This window comes from Bison bison, unplaced genomic scaffold, assembly GCF_000754665.1.
Source record: "Bison bison bison isolate TAMUID 2011002044 unplaced genomic scaffold, Bison_UMD1.0 scf7180017864373, whole genome shotgun sequence".
NCBI classification, from domain to species: domain Eukaryota; kingdom Metazoa; phylum Chordata; class Mammalia; order Artiodactyla; family Bovidae; genus Bison; species Bison bison.
The window spans coordinates 4,575,385-4,598,071 of NW_011494945.1; the positions used below are offsets into that span (position 1 = coordinate 4,575,385).

Genomic DNA, 22,687 nt, shown 5'->3' on the forward strand with positions numbered 1-22,687 from the left:
CTTCCTAAAGCCCATCATCTATGAGCTGACAAAGGATAGGACTGCCTTTGAATCCTAAAAATAACCTCAACCTGGCTTACTTTGATATTTTTCAGGGCCCAGTTATTTATGTAATATCCTATTTATATGACTTAATAAAATTTTTCTAGAATATAGGGGTTATGCAAGTTTCTTGGAGTCTGAAATTTTCTTTTCATATTAAAGGCTTAAAGTCACAGTGATCATTATCATTCTAAGAGCATTTGCTTCAGGAGCTCTGATCACTTTACAGTGCAGTGGACCAATCAGAAATAATGCTTCTAATCAGTGAAAATAGCTTCCAGCTAATCTTTAAACAGCATTTAATCTTCTCCAGTTTTTTAGTGCACATAAAATCAGCATAATCATATTAATGCTGAATAAGACCTTGTCTTCACATAGCAGCTGTTTCATTATCAACAGGTAGGGATAGTTTCAAGTTATCCAGGCCCCATTTATCCACAGTCTCTACTGTTCCCCATCAAAAGCCACTCCTCACTTTGAGTATTTTACTGCTCTGTAAAACCACTTCTGCTGAGAGGTCTAGCAAAATAAAAATTACTAGGACACAATTTTCCAGAGCTCCTCACAAAATAATTAGGGAAGAGGAGAAAAACTTTAAAATACTGAATTTAATTCAGGGTCTTAAATGTCAGTGGTTGACAGCACACACCCAGAATCAGAAATTGGCATGATTCTGATTATACTTATGTTGTTTAGCCTTTAAGATTTTTAGGAAATCAGACAAATCAAAAAACACGGACTTAGAATATCAGGCTGGAAGAGGACTTTTGGGTCAGAGTTTCCATGTGGCTGGAAGAAAATCCTAGGAGGCCCATTCTCAGGTGCTCCTTAGGAGCAGATTCCCCTGGAGTAAGAAGTGTGTCTGAGATCACCCAACTAGTAAGACATAGAGCTCAGACGGTAAAGAGACTGCCTGCAATGCAGGAGACCAGGGTTTGATCCCTGGGTCAGGAAGATCCCCTGGAGAAGGGAATGGTTACCCACTCCAGTATTCTTGCTGGAGAATTCCATGGACAGAGGAGCCTGGTGGGCTACAGTTCATGAGGTCGTAAAGTGCCGGTCGTGACTGAGCAACTTTCATTACTACATCAGATATCACAGGTTCTTTTTATGATTCTAATCAATGAAATGTATTTGCAGTATCATTAGAACTTTTGATCACCATTCACCGTCTGATTCATCCAGTAATGCTTACTGAAATATACTGAATGAGGACACTTTACTCTAGGGCATGCATTCTCAATGGTAGTAACATTGCCCCAACAGAGTACAAATTGGTCTTTGAGGAGCAAATCACTTAGATAGTGTGGTGGATCTGGGCCCCACGAAGATCAGCTGTACCCAACAATATTTTATTCCTTATTGATTACTTTCTCTTGTTAAATTTACTTTTTTAACTTCTTTTTTTTTTTTGGAGCAGACAATAATGATACCATAGTGAGAAGTACTGCTCTAGGGATAACAGATGAATGCTTGATGGAAGCAAAGAGTTCTTTACCAAGAGTGAGATGTGGAGTCTCTTTCTAGCTATGCTCCTAACTGATTGCATGGCCATCAAAAAGTCACTTGAGCCTCTCTCAGACTATCATCAGACCACATCTGATACATGATGATGAGTGACCATTGGCTCCCTCCAATTTCAAGACTGCTGATTTTGTGAATCTTGGAGTCTAGCTAAGGGAGACCAGTTACCAAAGCATCAAAATTACTCTGTCAGAAAGGGTGTTTCTTTCTCAAGAGCAGATATAATTGTGGTTCTCAACAATATTTGTCCCATCTTAGTGGGACAGACCTACTTCCATCAGCTATTGAAGCTCTCTCTAGTAGTGGTTCTCAGGCAGGATAGGGAAGGACGTTTGACAACATACGCGTCCAGGGCAGCAGGACGGTGCTGGGGAACTAGAGCAAAGAGTCCCTCAGGAAATTCATCTGTGTGTAATTGAGAAAAGGCCTCCTGGGTGATTCTAATACCCCACTCAGCTCTCCATCCCATGTGAAATGACAACCACTCCTTTAAAGGACAGTCTCTCTCTGTAGGCTAGTCGCCTTAATTCTGTTAAGTGACCAAAAATTCCCATTAATCCTGGTCAGCTCCCTTGAAGCTTAGCTTCAACTATAACTGGCCAAAAGAGTATAGATGAACTCAAGTAAATTTACTGACACTGCTAGAGAAAATCTCAAATACATATATATACTATTGTAATAACTTTTAACATGTAAAGTATTTATAACTTTAATTTTTTTATCAGCTGTATCAAGATACAGTTTTTAACAAAGTACACAGTATATATAGTTCAGCACACAAAATGTATAGACACATATAATCAGCTGCCACCCGACTCAAGATACAGAACATTCTGTCCCTGTTGAAGTTCTGCCGTGCTCTACTGCAGTCAGTCCCTCGTTTTCATCCCATACCCCTAGGCAACCATTTACCTGATTTCATTTACCACAGCTTAGTTTTAAGTATAATAATTTTTTTTTTTTAAGTTTGGTATTTACATCTAAACTAAAACATACCCTTAGCATATGATTCAACAGTACTACTCTCGATATATACCTAAGAGAAATGAAAGCTTCGGTCCACATAAATCCCTGATGCAACTCTTCATTGTAGTTTTATTGATGGTCCAAAACTGCAGTCCAGATGTTCATCAATGGATGGATGAATGAACAAATGTGACATATCCATAAGAGAATACTATTCAGCATTAAAAAGGAACCAGTGTTACTTCAGCAATATGGGTCTATCTCAAAATTATGTTGAGTAAAAGAATCCCGACAAGTATATTAGCTTTGTATACTATGTAAAATTCTTGAAAAAAGCAAACTTATAGTAACTGAAAGCAGGTTGTGTTGCCTGGGATCCAAAGTGGAGTAGAGAATTATTGCAAAGGAATACAAGGGAACTCCATGGGGTCATGAAAATGTCCTATATCTTGACTCTGGTGGTAGTTACACAGATGTATTAGTTTTCTAGGGCTGTCACAGATCTGGTGGTTTAAACACAGAAATTTACTCTCACAGTTCTGGCTGAAGCCCAGGATGGAGGCGTGCGTTAGCAGGTGTGCTTTCTCCTGAAGCCTCTCGGCTTGCCTTGCAGGTGGCCACCTCTTACTTTGCCCTCACATGCCCTTTCCTCCCTTCACGTGCAGCCTTGGTATTTCTTTGTTTAGTTTCCTCTTACAAGGATACCAGATTAGGCTCACCCTAACCACCTAAATTAGAGCCACATTTTAACTTAATCATCTCTTTTAAGGCCCTGTCTCCAAGTATAGTCACGTTCTGAGATACTGGGGGTTAGGGTTTCAAAATAGGACTTTAAGGGACACAGTTCAGCCCATCACAAGTCTTACACATTTGTCAATATTCGTGAACTATACACTTAAAGTATATTCATTTCATTATATGCAAATTGTATCTGTATATACTACTGGTGGGATTATACATCAGAAATAGCTTTCTGCAAAAAAAAAAAAGCTTTCTGGAATTCAGTTTCACATTATGTTTCAGAAAATATTTTTAGTGTATACCATTTATCTGGAAATTCCACTTTTAGGAATTTATTCTAAAGACATAGAGTGTGTGCCATGTTTACTATTACATATGAAATATTAGAAAAAAATTTAATGACAATATCCATACATTGAAATACAGAACTGTTAAAATAATGTAAAAGAACTAAATGTGGGGAAATGTTCATAATACACTATTAAATGAAAGGGGAAAGTTATCAAACTTTATGATCTGTGATCCCAAATGAGAAAAGATTTACAGATGGACACAAAAGATATACAGATTTTCTGGTGTCTTTGATCTGAGCAGTGAGATTATAAGTGGCTGTTCTCTTTGTGCCTTTTAGTGTTTTCTGACTGTTCTTCGGTGAACAAGTTTTATGTATGTGTGTTCTTTTCTAAGTTGGGTGGTTCTGAAAGGAAATCTTCTCCCATATCACAAGTAAATTTTCCATTTCTTTATAATCACATCTTTTATTTTGTGACTGACATAACTGTGTGTCATAAAAAGCCGTAAATGTATAGGAATGACTCAGGACCTTCTTGGCAGCTGTGCTAACTGGTCTGTGTGTAGCTAAACTAGAAGCATTAGATACTTTAAGGATCTGTAACAAGATATATCATGGGTACACAAGGCAAGGGTGATAAAACAAGAAAGCTCAGACAGGAAACAACTTAGTAAAGAAGAGTAAGGGGAAGGGTTTTCCCTGGTATTATAGTATTAGGCAGGAAAATTACTATTGATGAGAATTTGTTGCAACTTCCTTATTACTCTACTCTATTTTTAATCCTCTTAGTATGTTTGTGCTACTGAAAGGAGCCACTAAGGAGCAGTCTTTTAAGATTGGGCAAGAAATTGCTGAAGCTGTAACTGCTACCAACCCTAAACCAGTGAAATTGAAGTTTGAAAAGGTAAGAGAAACATAATACTAAAAATGACTTATAAAATTCGCATACCTTCTAGAGATTTCTGATTTCTTAATACATTTTCAGGGTATACAGGTCTGTGAAAGTGTTAAATTTAAAGTATTTTTCCATTAGTTTGGTATCATTTTCACAAAAATTTTTTTAGTAATATCTGATATAAAGAAATGAAAAGACTGTTCGACTTAACTATCAATGTGCAGCCCCAAACTTCATGGTATAAAACAAGCAGCATTTTGTTACGCTCCCAGATTTTATGGGCCAGGAATTCAGAAAGGGTACAGCTGGATGGCATGTCTCTGCTCCACGACGTCTGGATCCTCAGCTGACAGCTCAGGGCTATTCTGGGAGAATGTGATGCTGTGGACATTCAGCCTGTGTAGCAAAGTGAAGAGCATGGTGTCCTGAGAAACTACCAGTGGACATGAGATTTTACCTGAAATAGATTACAGGCCTAAACATAAAAGCAAAACCTGTACAACTGCTCAAAGAAAACAAACCATCTGTTAAGAATTGTGATGCATATGTTCATGAATATTGGTCTGTAGTGGTTTTGTTTTTGTTTTTGTTTTCTGCTTGTATTGTCTTTGCTTTGGGGACAAGGTAAAAAAAAAAGCTGACCTCATGAGTTGGAAGTTCATCCCCCTACTTTAGTATATACAGGTTAGCTTGGCATTCAAGACACTCTGTAACCTGGTCGCAAAGAATCATGACTGAGCACCACCACCACAAGATATCAAAATCTGAAGCTAAACTGGTGCTTTGAGAGAAATTTATATATTTAAAGTGCTTATATTAAAAATTTGTTTAAAATTAGTGATTCACGTTTGTAAATTAACAAGACAGGAAAAGAGAAGCAAACTAATCCCAAAGGAAGGAAATAATAAAGAGTGGATGTTAATGAAATGGTTCTTCAGAAAGTTCTATAAATGGTTAAACCGCTAGCTAGAATGATCAAGGGTTAACATAAATTATCAATATCAAAAATAAAAGGTGGGATGTTACTAGAGTTTACAGATACCAAAATCATTTCAGTTCAGTTCAGTTCAGTCGCTCAGTCATGTCCGACTCTTTGCGACCCCATGAATCGCAGCACACCAGGCCTCCCTGTCCATCACCAACTCCCGGAGTTCACTCAGACTCACGTCCATCGAGTCAGTGATGCCATCCAGCCATCTCATCCTCTTTGTCCCCTCCTCCTCCTGCCCCCAATCCCTCCCAGCATCAGAGTCTTTTCCAGTGAGACAACTCTTTGCGTGAGGTGGCCAAAGTACTGGAGTTTCAGCTTTAGCATCATTCCTTCCAAAGAAATCCCAGGGCTGCCGGGAGAAATATCAATAACCTCAGATATGCAGATGACACCACTCTTATGGCAGAAAGTGAAGAGGAACTCAAAAGCCTCTTGATGAAAGTGAAAGTGGAGAGTGAAAAAGTTGGCTTAAAGCTCAACATTCAGAAAACGAAGATCATGGCATCCGGTCCCATCACTTCATGGGAAATAGATGGGGAAACAGTGGAAACAGTGTCAGACTTTATTTTGGGGGGCTCCAAAATCACTGCAGATGGTGACTGCAGGCATGAAATTAAAAGACACTTGTTCCTTGGAAGGAAAGTTATGTCCAACCTAGATAGCATATTCAAAAGCAGAGAGAGACATTACTTTGCCAACAAAGGTCTGTCTAGTCAAGGCTATGGTTTTTCCAGTGGTCATGTATGGATGTGAGAGTTGGACTGTGAAGAAGGCTGAGCACCAAAGAATTGATGCTTTTGAACTGTGGTGTTGGAGAAGACTCCTGAGAGTCCCTTGGACTACACAGAGATCCAACCAACGAAGTATAAATAATTCATGCCAGTAAATTTGGTAACTTCAGAGAAATGGACAAACTCATTGACAATCACAAATTTTAAAACTGACATGAGAAGAGAACCTGAATTATTAAAGATATTTAAGTTATAATTGAAAATCTTCCCTCCCCCTAAAATTTCTGGACTAGACTGCTTCACTGATGAATTTTATCAACCTGCTAGCCCACCAGGCTCCTCTGTCCATGTGATTTTCCAGGGAATCTTCCCAAACCAGGGATCCAGCCCATCTCCTGCAATGGCAGGCAAACTTACCACTGTGCCACTTGGGAATCCCTGTTCATAGTCAGTATTCCTTTTTCTCCATCAGGGCAGCTGAAAGCCGGCTCCTCTTACAGGTTCCCTTGCAGGACCCCTAGGCACTCCCATACGTGTGTGTGCTCAGTCATGCTTGACTCTTTGCATCCCATGGATTATAGCCCGCCAAGCTCCTCTGTCCATGGGATTCTCCAAGCAAGAATAGTGGAGTGGGTTGCTTTTTCCTCTTCCAGGGGGTCTTCCTGACCCAGGGATCAAATCTGAGTATCCTGCGTTGCAGGCAGATTCTTTACCACTGAGTCACCAGGGAAGCAGCAGCTACCTGGGAATCTTGTGCTTCAGTGATAATGATCTATAGGTTGTTTAGAAATGTGCTGTTTAAGTTCCAAATATTTAATATTTTCAGATATCTTTCTGTTACTAATTTTAATTCCATGTGGTGAAAGAACATAGTCTATATAATTTCAGTGCTTTTAAATTTGTTAAAGTTCATTGTTTGGTCTAGCATATGGTCTCTTTTTTTTTTTTTTGGACTCTACTGGGTCTTTGCTGTGACCATGCAGGCTTCCTCTGTCTGCGGCCAGCTGGGGCTACTCTCTAGTTGCAGTGCACGGGCTGCCCATTTTGTCGTCTTCTCTCGTTGTGGTGCACAGGCTTTAGTAGTTGCTGCACGTGGGCTCCTGAGCGTAGGCTCTGGAGTTGTGGCACGTGGGATCTTCCTGAACCAGGGATGGAACCGATGTCTGCTGCATTGCAAGGTGGATTCTTAACCACTGGACCACCTAGGAAGCCCAGCATGTTCCCATGTGACCTTGAAAATCCCTGTGTATTCTGGTTATTGGGTGGAATGGTCTACAGTAACACTTAGGTTAATTAATAGTGTTGTTGAAGCCAACAGTAACAATTTTGCTGACTTTGTCAATTTCTAGGAGAGAGGGCCAAAGTATCAAATACAATCACAGATTTGCCTGTCTCTTGCTTTTAGTTCTGCCAGTTTATATTTCATGTATTTTGAAGTTTTCTTATTAGCTATATATACATTTATGATTATTTATCTCCTTGATGAACTGACATTTTTATCTTTGATAATATCCCTTGTCTGGAAATCTACTTTTTCTGATATTATATAGCAACTCCAGCTTTGTTTTGATTAGTATTAACAAATATATATTTTTTTCTAACCTTTCTATTCTTTTTTATTTAAAATAGATTTCTAGTAGAAAGCATATTGTCGCATCTCTTTGATGGGATCTAATCTGATCATTACTGCTTTTTACAAGTTACATTTTCTTTTCACATTTTCTAACACCATTTTTACACTTTTTACACCACCTACATTTAATGTGGTTACTGATACAGCTTGGGGCAGAAGAAAGGACCAGTTTGGTAATGTAAAAAGGGGTGGAGACACACACCCATTCACCCAGGAATTCCGCTTCAAGGAATTTATCTTTTGGATTAATCCATGCAAGGTTGTTCACGGGAACACTATTTGTAATTCCAAAAGATTGAAAACATCCTAAATGATGCAGAGTAGGTAACTGGTTACAAAATTTATTATACCCTCATAAAATGGACTGCTATGTAGCTACAAAACAAAATGAACTTTCTATTGAGAATGGACTTCTCTCCAAGATAATTACCAAATGAAGCAAGCAAAGTGCAGAGTGAGGTAGAAGGTAAGCTACCCTATGTGTATAAGTACATTTACTTGGAATATCTCTGGAAGAACATACAGGAAATCAGTAACAAAGGATTCCTCTATGGAGGGGACGGTAGACTCTTTATTGTATATTCTCTTGTAAATTTTTAATTTGTACCATATGTATGTGTCACTGAAATTTTTTAATTCTTTAAAGAGATATGGTTGACTCTGAAAGCAGTCAGCTGAAGAAGGAGCAGAATTGGTAGTGCAAGTAAAGACAACTCATTTTGTGTGCTCTGTCCTCCAAGTGTCGCTCATGAATTTGTTGGGCCCTGAGCCATATTTAGAATTTTCTTAAAATTGACATCTGGTTAGAGAGAGAAAAAGGCATATAAAAATAAGATGTTTGTGGTTGGGGGAAAAGTGCTTATAGAGAGACATTTTATTAATTTCATCACAGGTATATTTGCCCTGTGTCTTACAAACAAAAAAGAGATATGTGGGTTACATGTATGAAACACTTGATCAAAAGGACCCAGTATTTGATGCAAAAGGAATAGAAACAGTGAGAAGAGATTCCTGCCCTGCTGTTTCTAAGGTAAGTGTTTTATCTGTCTTGTTTTCATCTTTTAGAAATAAGTGGCAAAGAAAGTGGTAAACATCCTTAAGCAAATAGCTAAGTGGAAGAACTGTATAGACTGTATGACTATGTCTAACTAAAGAGAAACTGTATGATTTTTTGAGTTTCATTTCTAATGAAAGCAGCTTATTTAAGTCCTTACCTTTTACACAGTTGCTAAAAAGTAACACTTGAACTTGATAAAAATTTCCTGCCTAATCATCTAGATAGAGTTGATATGATACTTTATCATGTGGCAACACCCAAAAGCTGTGAAGCAGGATAAAGAAGAGAAAGTGAACAGAGAAATTTCATAAGTAAAATAATCCATCTGAGATTAACTGAAATTGTTTACTTGGGTTACCAAATACAAGTTAGGAAGATTTCTGAACACTGGTACTATAAATTACCCAAATTTCTCAACCACAGTAATTTTAGTCATAGTATTTTTTATTTTTTTTCTTTATTCAGGCCCATATTTGTTCTGTAACAAACCAAAAATAATTACTGTCAATCTCTTATGCTTTTAATGCTGTCATAAAACTCAGTGTGTATAGAGTAGGAAATGGCAGCCCACTCCAGTATTCCTGCCTGGATAATTCTATGGACAGAGGAGCCTGGTGGGCTACAGTGCATGGGGTCTCATGAGTCATACATGACTAAGTGACTTTCACTTTCAAAAGAGAGAATGAGAAAGAAAAGAAAAAATCATCTAACAGTCACAGATTTGGTTCTGAAGGACAACTGTTACAATTTCTAGAGAAGATCAGAGTTTTTAGTACTCATGTATAGGCTTTTTCCTTTCCTGTGTAGTATTAAAGGACAAAGTTGAAAGAGTATTCTGTATGTCTATGAAAATCAAAGTGCATTCCAAATATTTGATATTTGATCCCACAGGGATTGACTTATTAGTACTTGCCCAGCTTTGTGAAAAGTGCATGATGCACCAGGTCCCTTTGAGGCACATGCAGTCTCATAGAAAAGAGCAGCCTTTCAGGATCAGGAACTGCGGTTTCATGGTAGAGAAGTTTTATAATGGACATCAAAAATATTTTGGAAAACAAATTATGTTCAAAATTTAAAAATAAATGAGAAATGTATGCCTTAAAAAGACACAAAACCAAAGTCTCAACTCCTTGCAGACTGCTGATTAGAAGCTTCAGGGATTCTCAGAACATAATTCTTTGTTTTGTGTGCTGTTTATACAAACAATTCAAGCATGTGCAATAAAGGTTTTCTCAAAGCAAAAAAAGTGTGTAGAGTGCTGTTCCGTTTATATCATATGAGAGCATTAAAAGCAGAAGATTGACAGTAATCAACCTATATGTCATATATGTAACATATAAATTTGAGATATATTTCATACTAGTTTCTGGAAGGATACTATCCAGTGCATTCTTTCTCTGAGGGAAGAATGGTAAATGGTACCTTAGCTAAGTTAGCAAACTTGTGTAAAATACGTATGGATTCCAGTACTCAAAATAAGATACAGAGCTTTCACCTGGAACTAATTTAAATTCATTCCAGTGTATGTCAGTCATTTTCCAGTAGAAATACTGTAGCACAGAAAATTCTGTCACAGTTTCTATTTACTGACATTATAAAAAGGCAAAAGACTGGCTTTTCTTTCACTGTTTGGTGATGTTTAAACTTCTTTCTGTCCACCTGAATCCAACCCTTTCTATAACAGAGTAAATAAAAAATAAGACATGAAAATCATGTCTGGCTTTCTGCCCTACAGTGCTCTTGGCTGTATAAGACAAATGTTTCATGCTGCTCATCACACACAGCACACATTTCATCTGCATGTCATTCCAATATGATTTTCCTCAAACTACATAGTTCTGTTTTTAGAAATAGCAAGCTAAATCTCCAAATAATTTCCATTTTCAATAATTTTTTATTATCCAGTCATTGTAAATAGCAGATTGTTTAGGTAGATCAGGAAGTTTTCTGGTAGTTATGTAAGTGAAAGTGTAACAGCAGTGATGAAATATATTAGAGGATATTTTACCTTTACGAGCATATCCATTTTCTTTTTAAGATACTTGAGCGTTCTCTGAAGCTGCTATTTGAAACAAGAGATATAAGTTTAATTAAACAATATGTTCAACGACAATGTATGAAGCTTCTGGAAGGAAAGGCCAGCATACAAGATTTTATCTTTGCCAAGGAATACAGAGGAAGTGCCTCTTACAAACCTGGTGCCTGTGTGCCAGCCCTGGAACTTACAAGGTAATGATACGCACAGCAGCACAGCCCTCAGTACCTAGGAAGTGTGGTCCTGGGATTCTGAATGGTTTGGAGTAGATGAAAAGACCTAGTCCACAGGCACAGATACACAGTTGTCTGTTCTCCTGCCCACATGAAGCCTTAATAACATGAGTGGGTGACCCCCAAATACTGCAAGCTCTGAAGTAGAAAAAAGAGCTCCTCTTCTGGCCTTCCCTACAAAAACTAGATTCAGTGAAACTGTAATCTGTTACAGAGCTGGAAGTGATTGTTTTTCCTATATCAGAATCATGCTTCTGCTAAGTCATTTCAGTCGTGTCCGACTCTGTGTGACCCCATAGACGACAGGGCTCTGCCATCCCTGGGATTCTCCAGGCAAGAACACTGGAGTGGGTTGCCATTTCCTTCTCCATCAGAATCATAGGTAGTCCTTAATATTGATCCTACCACAGCAGTAAGGTGGTGTCATTCTAGAAGGAGATCAGCTGATCAGCTAAATTTTCTCTTATCTTTTAGATTTATGATAGTTAATTTAAGCTAGTTGGTATCTCCCAACTCATACTGTTCTCCAGGTAACAGTAATTTACAGGGTAAGTTTGATTAAACTCTTAGAGCATATCCACTTGGTGCTAAGTGAAGTGTATATGGCTGTCAGAGTTAAACTACCTTTAAGGTTCCCCTTGTCAGTTTCTCATGGCTTCATTATTTAATTCTCATTTCATTTTCTGGAGAGATGCCTTCCATGACAGTCTTTGAGTGACTGTTTTATTTGGATTTAAATAGAAAAATGCTTACTTACGATCGGCGCTCTGAGCCTCGAGTTGGGGAGCGAGTACCATATGTCATCATTTATGGAGCCCCTGGAGTACCGCTTATCCAACTAGTAAGGCGCCCAGTGGAAGTCCTGCAGGACCCAACTCTGAGACTGAATGCCACTTACTATATCACCAAGCAAATCCTTCCACCCCTGGCAAGAATCTTCTCTCTTATTGGTATTGATGTCTTCAGCTGGTATCATGAATTACCACGGGTAAGCCTACTAAACAGTACCTATGCTATGACTCCATAGAGAATTCACTTACCATTTTCAGTAGAACTAAAGACTTTATTTACATGCTATCAGAGCAGAGCAAATCCTTTATTATCCTAAACCAACAAAGGCGCTATACTCTTCTGGTTTCATCTTTTACAAACACCTTCCCAGCTTCTGTCAGATTAGCCAAATTATAGAAGATTAAAATAAATCCCACAACTACTTCAGTGGTAAACACTTAACTATATCACAAACAGCAAATAAAAATGAAAGCAGAAATTCCTTCAAAATGGGTATTTAAGAAATATATAAGCTCTAGTAGCTAGACATAGTTCTATAGAGACCGGAGTAAAGAATATTAAAGTATCATTTTACTAAAATAAAACATGCAGTGTGAAATCTTACCAAAGGGAGTTTTGCCTGAACTCCTTTTTTCTTAGTTTATCCCCATCCGAACTCTGAAGGAACAGTTTGTGGTTCTGTAACAATCAGAGATACATTTCTCTAGGAAAGTAGCAGTTGTTATCTGATGTTTACAATTAGGTCTGCTGAGTCATTTGCTTAGACTATGAAAGCCTGAGAGTATTCAGGAAAATTGATATAAGTTTAATACTTAAATTGTTTTTACTTTCTCAGTATGCACTTAGGGCCTCAAGGAAAAGAAGCAGCTGGGAAACTGAGGGGGAAACTGTGCTTTTAGTCTTTGCTGGCCAGCATCCGTAACGCTGGGCCCTGGCTCTGCTCCACAGAGCTATCAGTGTTTTTCATTGCATCAGTAGCAGGAGTGGCATTTATAAAAGGCTAACCTAATAACTTTTGTGCAGAGTGACTTGTAAGACACCAGGGGAATGCAGCAAGGGTATGATAGTAAGAGGATAATGTTATTTCAGTGTGAAGAGTATCAGAAGACAGATCTCTGAAACATTATCAACTTCAAAGAAGGAAGCTTAGGTGACATGTATCTAATTTCATTTGAAATGCTCCAGGTTTACTTTTGCTTGAATTTTGCACCTTAATGCCTAACAGGCTACTTTTTACCTTGCTTCCTTGGCCAAAACTGTGCAGTCTTAAACAGTATCCACTCTCAACCTGGATTTTCTCCTTTGTCCTCCCTGATCTCCTTTGCCCCCTATAATTTCATACATCTACATATTGCAACCAAAAAAAACCGAGTGACAAGAAACTATTTTTGTTTTTCATTGAAGTACAATTGACACACAATCTGATATTAGTTTCAACTATACAGTATAGTGATTTGACAATGAGATGATCACCATGATAAAATCTAGTTATCGTCTGTTACCATTTAAAGTTACTGCAATATTATTGACTTTATTTCCTAATCTGTATAATATATCCTGATGACTTATTTACAACTGGAAGTTTGTACCTTTCTAAGACCATTTTCCTCCCCCCCAAAAAGGAAAACAAAACAATATATCTGATGATATTAAGCTATAAAAGAAGGACTTTGTTCTTTTCTAAAGCCCCATTATCTAGAACCGTTCCTGATACATAGTAGCTATTCAGTATTTGTTCAACACCGGAAATAATGCCTTAGTGATCCTGTAATTAGCTTGAGAAGAGCCACACTGCTATAAAGCTGGCTTAGACTTATTTCTGAATTGATGCTTACATAGATCCAGAAGGCCACCAGCTCCTCTCGAAGTGAACTTGAAGGGCGGAAAGGCACTATTGCACAATATTTCACTACCTTACACTGTCCTGTGTGTGATGACCTGACTCAGCACGGCATCTGCAGTAAATGTCGCAGCCAGCCTCAGCATGTTGCAGTCATCCTCAACCAAGAAATTCGAGAGTTGGAACGTCAACAGGAGCGACTTGTAAAGGTACAGCCTTGTTCAATAGACCCAGAATCCCAAGCAGTCTGAGTCTTCAGGGAAATGTAGTCAACTCCTGAGGGAGGTGTAGTGTGAGATGTGAAAGTGGAGTAAGGATTCTAAGTTAATCAACTTCTAAAATCCTGAAAATAGCATAATTGAACTACTAAAAACTAATTGTGCTTATTAGAACCATAGAACTATACTGTCCAGCCATCCAGTTTCTTTTATAGCAGTATTTCTAAAAAAAGAAAATACTAATTGCTTTGTCTCCCATATCACTTACCATTCTCATAGAAATCTTGTTTTCTTAGAGAATTGCTAGTCAACTTGGAACGTTTGCAGTTCTTAATGACTGATTGTATCTCCTTATACCATCATGTTTCCAGTTAGATTTTTAGCTTTCAGGCAAGAGTAACAATCTTGTGGTAGAGTTTGTTTTGTCTTTAGATGAGCAACATATAAGGTTATTGAAATATTTTAAAGCCAACCTGATAGTTAAGAGGCAGTGTGATTCAGTGGAAAATGAATCCAGCTGATAGTAAGGACATCGGGTTTTCAGTCTGGACTCCATAGTATTGGCTGTGTCCCTGGCCCCAGATTTCTCAGAATGCAAATTGATGCTCATAGGTCCCTACTAGCTCTTCTGTTGTGAACTCTCCTTACAATCGCTCCTAGCAGCTCATCTGCTCTAAAGTAAACCAGCCACTAGTATGTAAAGGCCAGGCTCTGCACCATGCCCCTTCAAGGTAAAGAGGCTTTTGAACCAAGTCGGAGTGTCCACAGCCTCCTAGAAGACACTCCTAGCTGCCACGCAGGGCAACAGGACAGAAGCCATCTCTGGGGAGACTAGGCTGTTCAGAACTTGTATGCTTATAGAAGGAAAATTACGGACTGTTAGAGACTGTTTGCTCTACACCATCCTAGCCGCTGTTCTGCATTGGCAGAAAAAAGTTATATAGTGTATATAGCTAGTCATTCAGAATGCAGTAAATGAATTTCATTAAGGATGGTAGCATCTGAAAGGTATGATTTTATTGATGCAACCATAGAAACATAGCTTATTGAAATGATAAATTGACTTTTCCCTCTCCCCATCCATCTACTAATTAGTTCTTAAATAAATAAGAACTTTTCTGCTTCTCTTCTATTATCATCCTATAGTCCAACCACCATTATTTCTCCCTAAACTCCTGCAGCAGCCTCACACTAATCCCCCTGCCATCCTGTCCATTCTCAGCACTGTGGCTCGAGCCTCCTCACCCGAGAGCAGGTGAGGACAGAGGCCCTGCCCTTCTCTCACTGCTGAGTCAGCTCTCCCTAGCTAGAGTCCAGCCCTTGCTGGTGGTCATACATATGTATTAAATGAGGAAACAGCTGCTTGCTGAATGCACAGTTAAAGCAGCAGTAAGTCACTGGAGTGATTACCAACCAATTTTTAGCCCATTTGTCCCAGTTTTTGTACCACCACAAAGTGGTGGTTGTAGTTAGTACAACCACTAGTAACCGGGTGTCCCTAACTTGTGGTTTTTGGGTTCCTACCCCAATGGCAGCAACTTGCCCTCCTAGAAAATTCCCTGTTGGCTTCTAGTAGAAGGTGCAGACATGGGCAGGGCCTCCAGAGCTCCCGAGTCCGAGGCAGCTCCCTGGACCTGTCCTCTGCCCCCAGCAACATACACTGTGCTAGTAAGTGCCATCAGTTCAACCAGAACCCTCGTTCAATATTAGATCTTATTTCTTATAAAAATGCAGTTTTAAAAGTAATGCTATTCATGAATAAGGGGTGGTTCATCATCTTTAAAGAGACATTTTAACTTTAGGATTGCTTTTTTCCTAAGATAATTAAAATGTGTGTCTCCTGTACATAAATAACCTGTAGGAATTCTCACAAAGCAGAAATTACAGGAGATAAAATAAGAAATTGTCAGAAACATTAGTAAACAGCTCTCATACCAAGACAAGTGATCAGAAATAAGTACAATTACTAAAGATCTAAACATTATAAGGTAAACCTTTTGATTATATATATCAAACTCTCTAACCTAATAATTAGAGAATATATCTTTCAAGTTATGGAAAACATTTATATGAAATGTTAAATAATTGACCATATCTTAGACTACAAAGAAAACCTTAATACATTTCAGAAAGTAGAAATATTACAAACATTTTATCAATACAATTCTATAAAGCTAGTAAACTCAGAAAACAAAATGATCCTTGTATTTGGAAATTTTAACACTTATTAAACAAACAGTACATACAAGATTCTAGACAGCCATGGCAGATCTCAGAGAAAAATTCATCACCTTAAACATTTAATTATAAACATAAACAAAATTAAGCATCTGACTGAAAAGTTTTCAAAAATCTAGAAAGTAAGCCAAAGGATAACAAAAAAGAATCAATAAATAGTAAAGCAGGTTTTTGTTTGTTTGTTTCTTAAGCATCTGCTAAAAAATAAGTTTCTAGGTTGTGGTGTTTAAAGTTTTAAACATAACCTGTTCAGGGTTTAAATCACCAGTAAAGGATCTTGAAATTAAACATTAAGTTTAGCGAGACAAGTAATTCCATCCTGGTTTATTTATCAGACAAGCACAGAGTGCATAAATATTTATCAGTTTGTTCTGGCACCTGGATGTAGCTGCAGGCAATGGAGCTGTGATACAGACATTCTATATTTAGAAGTAGCTTTAAGTCTCTTGGCAGAGATCTAATTGGTGAAAGTCTTCAGAAGAGAACAGCACATTCTCCAGAAAGCACACTGAAGTTCGGGGCTCTGAGCAGTTCGCTTGTAGCAGTATCACAATACCAGGTAGAGTAACCAGGGTGTTGAGAAAAATGGGCCCTGCAATCGACTGAAAAATATTGGGGCAGAGAACAAGTCGTCCTCCCCCCGCCTCCTCCCGCTGTGAGGCCTCTAAAACAGAAGCTATTAGATACAGACCAGAGAATTAACTAGAGCAGATCTGATTTCTCTCTTAAAAGGTAATTAGTATAACAGCAGCTAATTGCTATTCCTTTTTTAAATCACTTGGATAAACTGTTCACATTAAAAATCAGCCTGTATTTTCTTAACCCTTGGGGCCCTCACTAGTATCCTTTAAAGTTTTTTTCTTTAAAGTTTTTCATGTTTTACCACTTTTAAACTGTGTGTGTGGATGTGAGGGCGATCTGGTTGCGACATCTGTCACCCCATTGATCGCCAGGGTTGATGCGGCTGATCTGGCTGGCTAGGCGGGTGTCCCCTTCCTCCCTCACCGCTCCATGTGCGTCCCTCCCGAAGCTGCGCGCTTGGTCAAAGAGGACGACCATCCCCGCTAGAGGAGGACCGGTCTTCGGTCAAGGGTATACGAGTAGCTGCGCTCCCCTGCTAGAACCTCCAAAAAAGAAAAAAAAAAAACAAAAACTGTGTGTGTGACTTGAGACCTTACATATTAAAATCTGATCACTGGGTAAGATATAATGCTTTTCTTTAAAAACTGCCTTATGATTTAGTATTTTCTTTTAGATCAGTTCTCATTATACATCAGCATCATCTGGGAGCCCTAAGATGTACAGATTCTTAAGCTCTCACACCCAAAGATCCTGATTCCTTGCTCAGACATTAGTCTATTTTTAAGCTCATGTACAGCCAGGGTTGAAACTATTGGTCTATCCAGCTACTTTCAACATCTTTGATTTCCACCCCCGCCCCCATACTAGCATTTTCTCTTCTGAAATAAGAAAGTGGATAACTTTTTTGATTAGCATATAAAATGTTAGAGTAACTTGAAAAAACAGTGTACATAGCTAATTTAAGAGCCAGTCTTTGAATGGTAATTGGGTAGCCTATTTTGTGGATCTTAATACAATAGGATTCTACCATAAATGAAAGTTGATTTCTGGGATTAAATGAATCCTTTAGGGAATTTCATGCTCTCTGGTTTGCGAAATAATATTCTTTAGAAACATCTCAACTTAGGGTTGGCTATGCTTCAAAAAGATGAGAACTAATGAAACTTTTCTGTAATATGTGCCAGTAATTTGTGGTGGGTCATGAAGGATTATAAAAGTCTGCTGTTTACACACGGAGACAGAAACCTTCCTATGGTTTGACGCACTCCTCTTGTCCTTTCAGATATGCAAGAACTGTACAGGCTGCTTTGATCGACATATCCCATGTGTTTCTCTGAACTGCCCAGTACTTTACAAGCTCTCCCGAGTAAATAGAGAACTATCCAAGGCACCGTATCTCCGGCAATTACTAGACCAGTTTTAAATTGTCAATATCACAGAATTCCAGGTGCTATTTTTCAGTGTTTACCACTAAACTGTTGTGCATGGTGCTTTTTCAACTTTCATCGAGTCAAGTATGTTCATTGTCTGTCTATTATCTGAAGACTATGAAGACTTTTATGATAACTGAATTAAAAATCGTATTCGTTGATCTCTGAATAGCTCACTTCTTACAATGTACAAATTCCTCATCCTTTCACCTTTTTAACATTGTTTTATAATGCCGGTGTTGAATTTGCTCCAGTATGTGTAACATCTTGTAAATCCATTTGAGTAGATCGTATTTACTTCCCTGTGGAAGGAGCACTGAAAACCTCTTTAAAAAAAGACATTCGTGTTTTCCTTGAACTGTCTGTATCAAGACGTGTTACTTAGAGATACTCATTCACTTTATAATTTTGACTGCGAAATATTTTGTAAATACACTTTTTTACTTTTCAGACAACTGAGTAAAATAATGTGCAATGAATTTTATACAAATGATTTTCAAGTTGTTTGGTATATTTCCTCTAGGTTTTGCTTGACTCAGAGTAGAGTTGTTATTTTGATCAGACTGTGCAAACAGTAGTACCATGTGTAGCATTTTGAAACATTATTTTCTAAAACCGCTGTCTTGCTTTAGCTATTAATGGGGCATTGTGAGGAACTGTGCAAAGACATTTTTGTTACAAACCTGTGGGCCTGTTGCAATACTTTAAAAATAAAAAATTTTATTCCATTTTTGCTTGTTTTGTATAGACATTTCTATTGCTTCTAAATATGCTTAAAATATTTTCTTTCCTTATGTACTGTACAGTTAATCTTATTTGCCATCATCTTGAACACAAAATGTGTATTTAGAATATTTGTATAACTGTATATAAAAAAAGAATTATGTGGTCAGTGCATTGTTTTCTAAACTGGAAATCATTTTGTTTTAAAAGTTAATAATGGAAACCATATTAAAATTGAATAAAATACGAAATACAGCATTGTGGTTTTATCTTGCTGTAACTCAAATGCTCTTCATCTGTTCTATAAGCCTACACTAGTTACACCCTCCTTACCCCACCCCTTCTGAATTTTAATAAGGTAAATTTAACTCATATCCTAATTGATGCTGTAATTCCCTTACCCAAACTTTCAGATTTTTTTTTAATGGGAGCAAAAGTAGTCTAGGAAATGTTTAGCTTTCATCCTTTCAGAGTTCTACAAATCTACATTTTAGTGCATCTCCCATGTTCATTTAGATATAATGTCCAGAGGGAAGGCAAAAATTATATTAGTACTTCTTAATTATTTTCAATAGAAAAAATTTTAACATAGAAAGCTCATCTGGTTATGCACTGGAAATAGGTCTTCTATTTACATCATCTTTCTCATCAGAATAGCTAGACAAAATATTTTCAACAGAATAATCATTCTTAACCTCTTCATAATTGGACACAGCCAAACTAACAAGGAGTTATTCAGTACCTAGTGCTCAAAACTAGTTTTTGGCACTTAGCGTATCTCTGGTTCCCTTTTCACTCTGCCCTCAGAGTCTGTAGCCTGACCGCCTTTTAATGAGCTGCATTTGCTGTTTCAATAACTGTCACCAGTGAGTGTGTTGAAACATGATCCTATTTTACCAAAAAACATTTGTAAGAAGCTTCCAATATACTTTCATAATTATTTCTCCTCCCTTTTAGAACAGCTATTAATAAAGATTTCTCTTTCACCCAGATTGAAAAAAAAACAAACTTTCATCTTCTGAGTTATGCTTAAGAAATAATCTCAACAATCCCTTATGTTAAAACTCTTCTCTCATTGTGTTCTCCTCCCACCAACGTGTTTCCCTAGAGGTAAAGCAGTGACAAAAGCTACTTCCAACGCTAAGCTCCCCTCTGCTCCCACAGAGAGAGGCCCCAGTCAACAGCGGAGACAGGCAGATGCTGACAGGTAATGTTCAATTTTATATGAACTTCAGTTTCTAATAGTGTCTGTGAAGAAGGCCAAAATATTGGGGGGAAACATTAAACTGTGAACAGAGGAGTAGTCACAAAGAGCTCTTAGAGGAGGTAGTTCTGAGGGCTGGAGCGAGTTTGCAGACTGTGTTCAACCTTGCTGATTGTCACAGGGCATGTCCTTGCTGGTCTCGGAAGAAGCACTTGCCCTGCCATCAAGAATGCTGCCCTCCCAGAGCTGTACTTTATACTAGACGAGTCTTGTTGCTGTAGAATGATCTGTCCATCTGTTCCCCAGTGTTTTAGTTTCTTAATAGCTGAAGCACAAGGATATTCTTTAAAGGCCTATCAAATAAGGCTTCTGTTGATTTCTCAACTTCAGAATGGCAATTCTTAAAACACTCACACATTTGATTTTATAAAGTAAAAATAAACCTGGTTATAAATGACATTATTAGGGCTCTGCCATGAAAACAGCGAAGAGGCGGGGAAGATGGCAGTGCACAAATCGCTATTTTCAGGCTGGAAGAGTGTTCTCAGTAAGACCGCGCCTCTTGGAGTTGCCTGCCAGCTGCGCTCTACTCATTGTTACCCTCCTAAATACCTGTCTCTCCATGATAGGAGGAGTCTTGTTATACCTAACCATTTTTGGTTTTATAAATGAATGACTTTTGATACCATTAATGCCCTGGAGGTTTGCTTAATAAGTAGCTATAGGAAACAGTCGTGGATGGTTTCTAGCACTGGGGATCTGAGGAGGAAGACGTAGCAGTAAAACTAGCACATGTGTCTCGTCTCCTCACTCTCATAACTGTTTTGTCACTTTGGTCGGAGCAGCTTACAAAGAAAAATACCTTGCAGAAGAACTGATTTATAAATGAGATTTCTGTACATATTTGGAAAGAAAATGTGACCAGGGAGACAAATGAAGCCATTTTAAAATCAAAATACAACCTTAGTGCCTGGAATCTTTCACTGACTGACTTGTTGGAGGGAAGGACAGGGAGGTTATGGGTAATAACGATACATTCAGTTCAGTTCAATCGCTCAGTCGTATCCGACTCTTTGCAACCCCATGAATCGCAGCACGCCAGGATTCCCTGACCATGACCAACTCCCGGAGTTCACTCAAACTCATGTCTATCGAGTCGGTGATGCCATCCAGCCATCTCATCCTCTGTCGTCCCCTTCTCCTCCTGCCCCCAATCCCTCCCAGCATCAGAGTCTTTTCCAATGAGTCAACTCTTCACATGAGGTGGCCAAAGTACTGGAGTTTCAGTTTTAGCATCATTCCTTCCAAAGAAATCCCAGGGCTGATCTCCTTTAGAATGGACTGGTTGGATCTCCCTGCAGTCCAAGGGACTCTCAAAAGTCTTCTCCAACACCACAGTTCAAAAGCATCAATTCTTCGGCGCTCAGCTTTCTTCACAGTCCAACTCTCACATCCATACATGACCACTGGAAAAACCATAGCCTTGACTAGACGGACCTTTGTTGGCAAAGTAATATCTCTGCTTTTCAACATGCTATGTAGGTTGGTCGTAACTTTTCTTCCAAGGAGTAAGCATCTTTTAATTTCATGGCTGCAGTCACCATCTGCAGTAATTATGGAGCCCCCAAAAATAAAGTCTTAACACTGTTTCCCCATCTATTTCCCATGAAGTGATGGGACCAGATGCCATGATCTTAGTTTTCTCGATGTTGAGCTTTAAGCCAACTTCTTCACTCTCCACTTTCACTTTCATCAAGATGCTTTTGAGTTCCTCTTCACTTTCTGCCATAAGGGTGGTGTCATCTGCATATCTGAGGTTATTGATATTTCTCCCAGCAATCTTGATTCCAGCTTGTGCTTCTTCCAGCCCAGCGTTTCTCATGATGTTCTCTGCATTGAAGTTAAATGAGCAGGGTAACAATATACAGCTTTGACATACTCTTTTCCTATTTGGAACCAGTCTGTTGTTCCATGTCCAGTTCTAACTGTTGCTTCCTGACCTGCATATCGGTTTCTCAAGAGGCAGGTCAGGTGGTCTGGTATCCCATCTCTTGAAGAATTTTCCACAGTTTATTGTGATCCACACAGTCAAAGGCTTTGGCATAGTCAATAAAGCAGAAATAGATGTTTTTCTGGAACTCTCTTGCTTTTCCGATTATTCAACGGATGTTGGAAATTTGTTCTCTGGATCCTCTGCCTTTTCTAAAACCAGCTTGAACATCTGGAAGTTCACAGTTCACATATTGCTGAAGCCTGGCTTGGAGAATTTTGAGCATTACTTTACTAGTGTGTGAGATGAGTGCAATTATGTGGTAGTTTGAGCATTCTTTGGCATTGCCTTTCTTTGGGATTGGAATGAACACTGACCTTGTCCAGTCCTGTGGCCACTGCTGAGTTTTCCAAATTTGCTGGCATATTGAGTGCAGCACTTTCACAGCATCATCTTCCAGGATTTGAAATAGCTCAACTGGAATTCCATCACCTCCACTAGCTTTGTTCGTAGTGATGCTTTCTAAGGCC

General features: G+C 38.5%; 1 protein-coding gene across 5 annotated transcripts in view; it reads left to right on the forward strand.

Annotated features, from left to right (window-relative positions):
- Window positions 1-19,221, forward strand: part of REV3L (REV3-like, polymerase (DNA directed), zeta, catalytic subunit) — a 178,271-nt gene extending 159,050 nt beyond the window's left edge. For all 5 annotated transcript variants that reach the window (XM_010856597.1, XM_010856599.1, XM_010856598.1 and 2 more), the window contains 6 exons: window positions 4,355-4,469; window positions 8,708-8,845; window positions 10,911-11,101; window positions 11,882-12,128; window positions 13,772-13,981; window positions 18,093-19,221. In XM_010856597.1, coding sequence (XP_010854899.1) covers window positions 4,355-4,469; window positions 8,708-8,845; window positions 10,911-11,101; window positions 11,882-12,128; window positions 13,772-13,981; window positions 18,093-18,233 — 1,042 coding nt within the window. In that variant the 3' untranslated portion in view covers window positions 18,234-19,221. The remainder of the gene's footprint in view (window positions 1-4,354; window positions 4,470-8,707; window positions 8,846-10,910; window positions 11,102-11,881; window positions 12,129-13,771; window positions 13,982-18,092) is intronic.
- The last annotated feature ends 3,466 nt before the right edge of the window (window positions 19,222-22,687 follow it).